Genomic DNA, 9,679 nt, shown 5'->3' with positions numbered 1-9,679 from the left:
AAGAAAGAAAGAAAGAAAGAAAGAAAGAAAGAAAGAAAGAAAGAAAGAAAGAAAGAAAGAAATCCTCTCTTGTACAGGCAAATTGCTTTGACTAACCAGTTTACCGACCATATTTACATGATCTGCCTATATGGGATTGTGTGTGTAAGCCCCACTGAGGTGACCTAAGCGCACATCTTAATATCCTTTATCTTCTGTTGGTATCGTTGCTCCTCTGGAGTTGCAGATATAATCAGAGGCTTCCCTAATATCCTCACAAGGCTTCTGGAAGCGATCATGCTGCATTGCTTGGCTATTTATCATATGAGGATCTCAAGCAGAAGGGAGATAGTTGGTGTGTGGATCGGGTCTGAGATAGATCTCATTGAGGATGAGCGTGTTTTATGTTTACTGAGAGTTTCTCGCGCGTCCAATAAAGGGCTGCAGTCTGACAAGAAGCGAGCAACCAGCCAGCAGCGTGAAATCTGCATATCGATTGCAGAGACGCACACGCACGGAGAAAACAACCTCGCGCGCGCATCCCAGCGCGCATCCAGCTCTCCGCTCGTAAAGGGGGCGTGTGGGACTGGCACGGACTCAGACCCTCCCTCATTTGCATCAGTCAGTGGAAGAAGCGGAGAGCGAAGACGCACTGAGGAGCTCGAACCGGGAAGAGGAAAGTTATTTAAATAAGATTTTGATTTTGTTTTTTTATTTGCTTTAGAGATATTTGGGAACTGATCTCGTCTCCCGTGGCGGTGGTCAGGGTTTTAGCTGTAACAGAGACGGTGAATGAGAGCTGGAGATATCGGCTCTCATCGCGGGGAGAGGACTTGTCTGCGCGCCGAGCTACAGAGCGGCTCCAGCGGGTAGAGGCTGCGCGTCTTTGCGCAGAGCTGCCCCCGGAATCAGCGGGCGGTTCGAACTAGAGGAGAGAAGAAGTTGGGCTCACTTTTGGAAGATTTTTTTTCTTTTTTTCTTGTTTAAGGAAACCGGAGCCAAGCTTGTCGGATTGTGCACTTTGTGCGTTTCTGCTCTTGTTGGAGGCGGAAAAGGACTGGATGCCTGCTGCCGGTGCGCGAATCCTCAAGAAGCAGGTGAATGCAGATGTTTTATCATTTTTATTTATTTATTTTTATCTTTCTTTAGTTCATGTTGCGGTTGAAAGAAAAGTGTGAAAAAACACACATATATCCATGAATTTGGATTTCAAACCCAAATCTAAAGTAACATATTTAATGTGTTAAATGGCAAATATGTCTATTGAATACAATTTGCTATAATTATCTGTCAAAAAAATCCACAGACATGTATAAAGTAGGTGAGGGTTTCAAATTCCCCTTTTGTGCATTTGTGATCCAGCTGTGAACTACTGCAGGCTACTGAAACACGCTTCAGTTGATTTCATCTATATACCAGAGCGACGGTCTAATGGTGTCACATTTAGTAGTTTTACTTTGTTTTATTTTTTAACAAACAGGCGCTATAGTGCTTAAAATAAAAATTCACATTGAGAGAGAGGGAGGAAAGGGAAATAAATGTAGACCTCTGGCTTCAGAGCAGAAAACAGGAACATGTGATTCACTTCCACTGCAGCTGTAGTATCTACAATAGAGTCACAAAGTGGAGGTTATGGAGAAATCATTGCAAACAATGAGTGAAACTGCTCTTATTTTGGAGAATTCCTTTCAATAAATAGTTTGTTCATAGTTGTCAGCGTGTTTTTATTTATATATATATGTATATATGGCTGCGGCCCAGACGAAAGAAGTCCTGTTGAGTCACTATATCTTCCATTACTGTCTGACTGCTTTTTTTTTTTTAGATAGGGATAGTGGGAGGGGGGAAGAAAATAGAGAGAGAGAGAGAAAGAGAGAGAGAGAGAGTCATGTCACTTAACGAAGCGCCTTTGCTCAGTGGCTCAGTGTAACTCCGCTTACATATAAGGACTCTTGCAGACACAGGTTGGCCATATGAAGCCAAACACTATTCCCAAATCATATAGAGTAAGAAGCGCAGGGCGCACGCGTAAATAAAGAATTTACAATCTTCTTTTTGTTTTGTTTGTGCGCCTCACAGCCAAGGATTGTATCCATTATCCAACGGAGTAAGGGCGCAAGGTGGAGGGACGGAGGACTCGCATCTTTCTGCGGAGTGGAAATGGAAAGGCTGGCCCTGGAGAGGGGAGAGCAGCCGGCGGAGGAGAGGAGACGGAGCAGGAGCTGAGTGACAGGATGCCCGCGACCTGAGCGCTCAGCACCGCTGATACCTTTTTTATTTTTTTAACTTTTTTTTTTCTTTTGCTAAAAAACAAAAAAAAATAACACTTAACAAAGGAAACACATTGTAAAACAAAGAGCTTTGGGGAAATTGAATAATATTTTCACAATTCTTTCCTGGAGTGCTATTTTTCCTTTTTATTTTTTCTTCTGATTTTGGAGGAGACAAAACAAGGATGCATTGTGGATTAGTTTTTGTCCTGTTTATGGGATTCCTCCTGGTGCTCGAGGCTTTTAAAAACGGTAAGTGTGACATCTGATATCTGTATAAATAAAGCTTTTATGTACCCAGCAAAGCCACTAATCCTCGTGTTTTTCCTAAAGATTAGCCCCCTCTGATCTGTGCTGATCTTTGGGCAAACTCTGACTTCTGCCTGGAAAATGCCCAAAGCTCACGCGCCATGATATAAAGTTTCAATTTAATGAAGTTTGAATTAAAAACACATCTAAACAAGAACTGTGAACCTCATATTGATAGTTAATTTTTTTTTTGTTTCTTTGCAATTGAAGGTGAATCTTTATATTTAAGCCTGCATAAAATAATGTTTACTATCAATAGCCTGCGAATCTGACTAGGATGCAGTTTAAAAAGTTGGTGCATTAATAGATCCAAGCACTTTTTTTTTGCATTTGGGACAAAAAAAAGATCAGAAGAATCATGTTGACGCCAGAGACATTTATAAATAAATATATAGCTGCAAAAAGTGCCCCTTTTAAAATAGAATGCCTATTTTTAATGATGAAACGCGCTGTCAGGAGGAGGGAAGTTTCGTTGAAACAAGCTGCAGATCAGCCTGACTTCAAAACCAAAACTTTCCAGAGAAACGTCTGTGCGCTCAGACGCGGGGTGATGATTGCCTCTCCAACTAAAACTGCGTGTTTATTTGAATATCAAACACAAAAGGCGCTGTACCTTCCCTCCGTTCACTGGCTTAACCACGCGCATGTGGCAGAATGGGGTTATCTAATAGAAATATGCGCTCATAATGAATAATTTGTTGGCCTAATTCTTTTCCTTTTTAAATTATTAATCATTGCTTTTGATTGAGCATCACGCAATGTTCCACCTACTGGAAGTATAGTCAGTGTTTCAGTAACAATGAACAAAATCGATCTAAAAAGGAAAAAAGAATAAAGAGTTTTTCTAATAAAATTATTAAGATATGGATTCCTTATAGCATTATTTTGTATTTTTCTTATTTATTTATTTTTTGCTTCCTAAAATCTTAATTTCAAATGGGCTAATCCAATTAGAGGTTAGTTTTTTTGTTTTTAGGTTGTTTTTTTTTTGTTTTGTTTTTATCATGTAGGCTCATGAACAGATCAGTTATTGAATATATCAACTTTAGAGAAGTTAAAACTTCTTAATGCTTGTGGGTGAGTTGGAGAAGAAAAAAAAATGTAGGTTGAAATCAGCTTTAAGTAAGATAAACTTTCTCCCTTTGTTGCAAAAGATTGGCACATCTTAGGTGAGGGGTTCAAGCAAAATGTTAACGCGCCTTTCTTTTAAAAAATAGACTTTAAACGATTTAAAGTTCTTTTAGTGAGAGAGAAACAACTGTTCCTCTGTTGTTTTGCCAATAAACTATCTTATCTTAGTTTACCAGATTATAATTAGGACGCTTTTTGTTAAAACATATTGGAGTTTATCTGTCCCAAAAGGATTTGGTCCAATTATCAGTTCCGACGCTTGTTTTTACGCACAGTTTTGGATTTAATTGAGATGATTGTTTATGGTTAAATGATAACACCGGGGCTGTTTTTGCTCAACAAGCATTTTAGTATCTGTGTTACTAGAGTTGCCTTTTCCCTCCCACCTCTCTGTAGATAAATGCGGTGGCAACATCAGAATCTCCAGCGCGAGCTACCTCACGTCGCCAGGTTACCCCGTGTCCTACCCCCCCTCCCAGAGGTGCGTGTGGGTCATCTCGGCGCCTGGTCCTCACCAGCGGATCCTTATCAACTTCAACCCGCATTTTGATCTGGAGGACCGAGAGTGCAAGTAAGTGATGAGAAACGCGCGCGCGCGCAGTTTATACTTTAAAATGTATAGTTTTTGCATCTAAGCTCCATTTCAGACGTAAAACCAAATGCAGTTCTGTGTTCAATCACAAAGCATATATTCCAGTCATAAGTGCGGCTGATGTGTGTTTCTGTGAGACTCTCCCTCCCAACTCGCTTTCCTTCTCCTTATTGCACGTCAAACTGCGCCATCTAGCGATGGAAAGCTCCAGCAATCTGTAGAAATGATCCTCCTGCGGTGAGACGCAAGGATGAAAGAATGTCTCCTCCATGCTGTTCGGTTTTGGAAAAGTCCTTCCCTTTTGCGTTTTTTTTTGTGCTGTGAAGTCAGCGGCTGTGATTTTGCAGAGTAAAAGTTGATCAAAGAAGCATATTGACGTGACTTTTTGTAAAAGTGGAAATCAAATCTTGGAGCATATTCTCATTACTTTGTAGATGCATGTGTTCATGGCTTAATTAACTATTTAATTAACTTTTGATATCAGTGTTGGGACTTGAGTATCTATTAGTGTCAGTTTTAAAATAAAGGATGGGATAATTTGAGTGGGTTGCATGAGAACCCCAAAAAATAAATAAATAAACAGTTGAACCAGCTTTATCACAATTTCAGGTTTATTATCATTTCCATTTCACATATTTTCATCCAAGGAAATCATGGTATGTTTGCCAACAGCTGCTGCATCTAAAGCTAATTACCAATTCAAGATTCCTATTCTGTGTTACATTAATTAGCTTTTCTGTTTTACCTTTTCTAGTAAATCAGGTCTAAAAAAAACCCTTAATACTAAGGATTGTCAAACACAGGAGTGGGTGACGTTAAACCGAAGAGAGATCAATTGATATGTTAATTAAGATTTAGAAAACCTTTGTTGTATTTTTGTAAACACACTCTAAAAGCAATATTTTAAACTGTTTTTGGGATATTGCTGGCTAACAAAAGAAGCCAAACGCCCCCCTCCCATTCCAGAGGGGTGGACTGTTTCAACTGTTTCGTCTGTTTCAATTTGCATGTTTTCAAAACAAAAACAAGGTTTTGTTGGGCTACTGTATAAAACCTTGTACCCAACGCTATTCCTGACATTTTCAATTGAAAAAAGCTTCCTGGATGGGAAGCGAAATGGGTGGACAAAACAACCGTACATTCAGAAAGTTAAAAAAACAAACAAAATCATAATATATAAAATGGTCAAAAGTGGACTTAAATGTTCTAGAGAAAAACAGATAAATTACATGTGGTTGTAGAAGGAGAGGCTCGCTCAAGACAGCAATTATATATGAACCGCTTTAGCCAAACTTGATAAAAACACCCTTTGAAGACAGGTTTCTCTGTGACAGGTGGTAACTGATCCTTATTTGACTTGTAAGCCATGAGCTCCTGCATCAAGCAAAAGGCTAAGCAGCCGACCTATTGTCAGGCAGGTAGTCGGAGCCACCGAAACCAGAGACAGTGGGTAATGTGATGAGGCTGTGTCAGCGTGGATGCCCCGAGGTGAGCTTTGCTGGGCTCACTGCCTCGCTTTGATTGCCTGTCTCTCTGTGTCTCTCTGTGTGTCTGTGTGTGTGTGTGTGTGTCGGCCCTGTTCTGTCTCAGCTGTTTGTTTACGCTGCAGGGCTCCGGAGAACGCAGAGCTTTTCTGGATCCTCTTACTGTATCCCCGCTCCACCCAAAATTGGGACCCTACGCTTCCTTTGTACTCCTTGAATGGTCCCAGTATACACTGGCAGCAGCTTCTCTTTTTTTTCCCCCAAACCTGGGATTTAAATCCCACTTTAACCTTTCTTTATAGCTGCCAGAGATTTATGGCAGCCTGTGAATGCTGCTGTCTTTTAGCAGCTGGATCTTTGACACTTCCTTTGTTTCCAGCGTCAGGCCTGTTGTGGGGTGGGGGGGTGTTCACTGTGAATGAAGTCCAATATGTAGAAACAGAGGGCGAGGAGGGGACAGGAGGAGGAAGAAGGGTCAATAACAATGCCTGTGTTAATCTAATTAGTCAGGAATGAAGATGTTGAGCATGCTAGAGGAGGCATTAAGTTCCTCTAGGCCTCTACAAAGTGAGTTTGCTCCTGGTTTTTTAAAGAAGGTTGGGTTTATACATTAGTGAGTCTTTGATTTTTACACTTCAGCACTACCACTGCTCTTTCCTTCAGGAGACACATTGTCAGCAGAACCTGGCTATATCTGGAGATCTCCCCATTTTAATCGCTCCATTTAATGCTTATATTAGCAGTAAAAAGTATTTAAAATGCATGTTTCGATTGCCCAAGATGAACAGCGATTAGGTACTTGCAATAATCAGCATTTTACTTTAGATGAAATACACATTCGGAGCAGGCATTAGTAGCAGCGCTGTGGTCCGAAAGGTTCCTAACCACTTGTTTTTCAGGCTCCATTAGTAAATGAGCCAGGCAGATGGCTGCGCAACCTGCCTGGAAATGATGTATTTGGGCCTTTAAAGCTTTCACCCAAAAATATGGCGACTCCCCTCTTTTTAATTTCATTTTCAATATTGGTAGTGGAGTGTTTTACATAGAGCTTTGGTCATACTTTGTGACCCATCGGAATTTGTCTTTAGATTTAGTTTTTTAAGAAGATGAATCACTTTTTCCCCTCTTAAGTATTTGAAGATTGTAGTATAGTAAGAATAAACATTAAAGGAATAGTACACCCAAAACATGATTAGCCTTCATTTTCTACTCACCCCCATGCTGAACAACACTCTGGAGTACTTTTTTGATATCTCAAATGCATCTGGAGATCTGGGAGGCTTCTTGCTGTCTGCTGACATTCAAATAATGGAGGTCTATGGCGCCCGAGGCAGAAAGGTCCATAAAAGTCCACAAAAAACGTATCAATATTCTTCCATACTGCTCGTCCAATGTATTCCAAGTGTCCTGAGTGGGTAGCGTCCATAATTTACTCGAAACAAAGCCATTTAGAATGTTTTTAGAGCATAAACAGTAGTGTATAGGATTTCCTAAAAGCGCGTTCACGACGCTACGGAAACCGCGGCAGACCAAACCAGATGAAAGTGCGCATTCAGCGTCTGCTCTGCCAATAATGCAAGCGTAGAAGAAGAAATGTGCTGTTTACCTGTGCAAAGAAAGAAACAACGAAAGAAAAATGTCTGAGGACTTCAGTGTTGAGGAAGAGCATGAGTTCTTTGCTGAGCTGAATGCGCACTTTCGTCTGGTTTGGTCTGCCGCGGTTTCCGTAGACTCGTGAACGCGCTTTCAGGAAATCCTATACACTACTGTTTATGCTCTAAAAACATTCTAAATGACTTTGTTTCGAGTAAATTCTGGATGCTACCCACTCAGGACACTTGGAATACATTGGACGAGCAGTATGGAGGAATATTGAAACGTTTTTTGTGGACTTTTATGGACCTTTCTGCCTCGGGCGCCATAGACCTCCATTATTTGAATGTCAGCAGACAGCAAGAAGCCTCCCAGATCTCCAGATGCATTTGAGATATCAAAAAAGTACTCCAGAGTGTTGTTCAGCATGGGGGTGAGTAGAAAATGAAGGCTAATCATGTTTTGGGTGTACTATTCCTTTAATCCAAGGGATTATAGTTATTGTCATGCTGCAAGGTGAAAATCTCCTATAATCTTTATTTAACTCAATTTGTTTTTCCGAACTATGATCACCTTCTCTGTTCGTGCTAAAAAAAAAGCATTCCTGTAGCATAATTCTGCCACCACCGTGTTCTACTATGTAGATGGTGAGTTGAGGGCCTTATTTTTCTTTCAAACATAGTGTTTCTTATATTTGGTTTTCTTTCCTTTTGCACTTTTGGAAAAAAAAAAATATGATGTATATCTTACAAATATAGACCACTTTTTGTTTGCAAAACCAAAGTCCTCAAACATACACAGATGTTTGTTGTTATAATGTGAAAAAAAAAAGCATAGAGAAGCTTAGGAGGTATTAAAACTCAACAAAGCATTGCATGTATCAGCTGTACAGTTGACTGACATGAGAGCTGGACTCATCAGACTCCCCCGTTGCAGCTCCGCTCACCAAATCAGCCCTTATATAATGGAAACTGATGAGATCCAGAATGGCTTCCTTATCTGATAGACTGCTAACATTGGTGGGGGCAGAGAGGAAGGCAGTTGGGCTCACAATGCATGCTTCAGTGGACTGCCATACAATCTAATTAGTGGGCCAATGGAACACACATGCACCACATGTTCCTCCTACACAGGTCTTATCAGCAAACCAAACAAGAACCACTCAAAGTCGAGCTTGTAAAAAAAAAAAAGGAGGAAAAACAAGTCTATATGGAGTAAAGCCTGGCTACCATGCTGCTGTTGCATGTGCACCCTTGACAGGTTTGTTTAGGGAAGTGCAGAGGCCTGTATCCTGAGAGCAGCAGAAGGAAAACACTCCATCACTGAGATAAGGGGACTAAGTGAGCCTTGTGATTCTGAATGCATGACGTGTTTACCTTTCACACGCCGTTGTAGACTTTCACGGAGTGGAGTTTTCAGGGAGCTGCCCCCCATCGCCTCTCGCGGCTAATGAAGTTTGAGGGAAAAGGCACAGGCCGCATCAAGGCAAATATTTGAAGTCAATTTGCTCAGAAAATCAGCGGAATGAGCTGGCTGAGCAGAGGTGAAAAAAGACAACAAAGCAAACAGATACGTTTGTAGTCCATCACTATTCTATGCATTTATTCTTTGTTCCATGGGGAGCTGATAAGACCTGTCAGGCTGAACTGGCAGCATCTGAAGTTAGAATGGAAACATGGATGAGAATCCAAACAAGTGAAAGAGGGGTACACCTGATAGGCAATTCATCTTTTTAAAAAAAAAAGGAATACTATAGCTTGCTTTCTTTCTGTTTAGAGGTGTGATAAAGTTTGAGTTGCTGAACTTTTTCCAAACCCCCCCTCCTCTTCCCTTGTTGACTTGAAAAGAAGAACGAATACTTCAGAACCTGCAGGTTCCTCACAAACACTATGAATCTTTGATAGCGTGGGATTTTCTGACCAGACCAGAAAACAGTTCAATGTTGAACACAATAAAATTCCTTGCAGTCAACCATTCGGACAGTCAGTCAGGCAGAGCTTCGGTCTTGTTTGTTTTGGAGGAGCAGATGATTTGAGTTGAAAACTTGAAGGGAGAAAAAGGAAGACTCACCCCTCTCAGCCATTCCTGATGTCTGTTTAATTCTACCAGGGTGTTATTTTTCTTTCCGGTCCCCACAGACTTTCCAGTTGACAGTGTTTGCGGCTAGATGGAGAAAAAGTTTGGACGGGGGTGGTATAAAGTAGCATCATTCGAGAGGAAAGCGATTGAAAACTTTTAGACTCATAGTGCTTTAAAAGCCAACAAGATCCCTACATCTACACTGCAAAAACGTTCTGAAAATTAGTAAAAATGTCTTTAAA

General features: G+C 40.8%; 1 protein-coding gene across 2 annotated transcripts in view; it reads left to right on the top strand.

Annotated features, from left to right (window-relative positions):
* Positions 1-590: 590 nt before the first annotated feature.
* nrp1 (neuropilin 1) overlaps positions 591-9,679 on the top strand; it is an 83,414-nt gene continuing 74,325 nt past the window's right edge. Inside the window, exons 1-3 of one of the 2 annotated variants that reach the window (XM_015389853.1) lie at positions 591-1,076; positions 2,059-2,501; positions 4,086-4,260. In XM_015389853.1, coding sequence (XP_015245339.1) covers positions 2,435-2,501; positions 4,086-4,260 — 242 coding nt within the window. In that variant the 5' untranslated portion in view covers positions 591-1,076; positions 2,059-2,434. Of the gene's footprint in view, positions 1,077-1,913; positions 2,502-4,085; positions 4,261-9,679 lie in introns of those variants that run through there. The other variant, XM_015389854.1, reaches the window with a different exon arrangement.

Source organism: Cyprinodon variegatus, unplaced genomic scaffold, assembly GCF_000732505.1.
Source record: "Cyprinodon variegatus isolate N-32 unplaced genomic scaffold, C_variegatus-1.0 Scaffold476, whole genome shotgun sequence".
NCBI classification, from domain to species: Eukaryota; Metazoa; Chordata; class Actinopteri; order Cyprinodontiformes; family Cyprinodontidae; genus Cyprinodon; species Cyprinodon variegatus.
The sequence above is the reverse complement of the archived record's forward strand: the minus strand, read 5'-3'. Positions and strand labels throughout refer to the sequence as shown.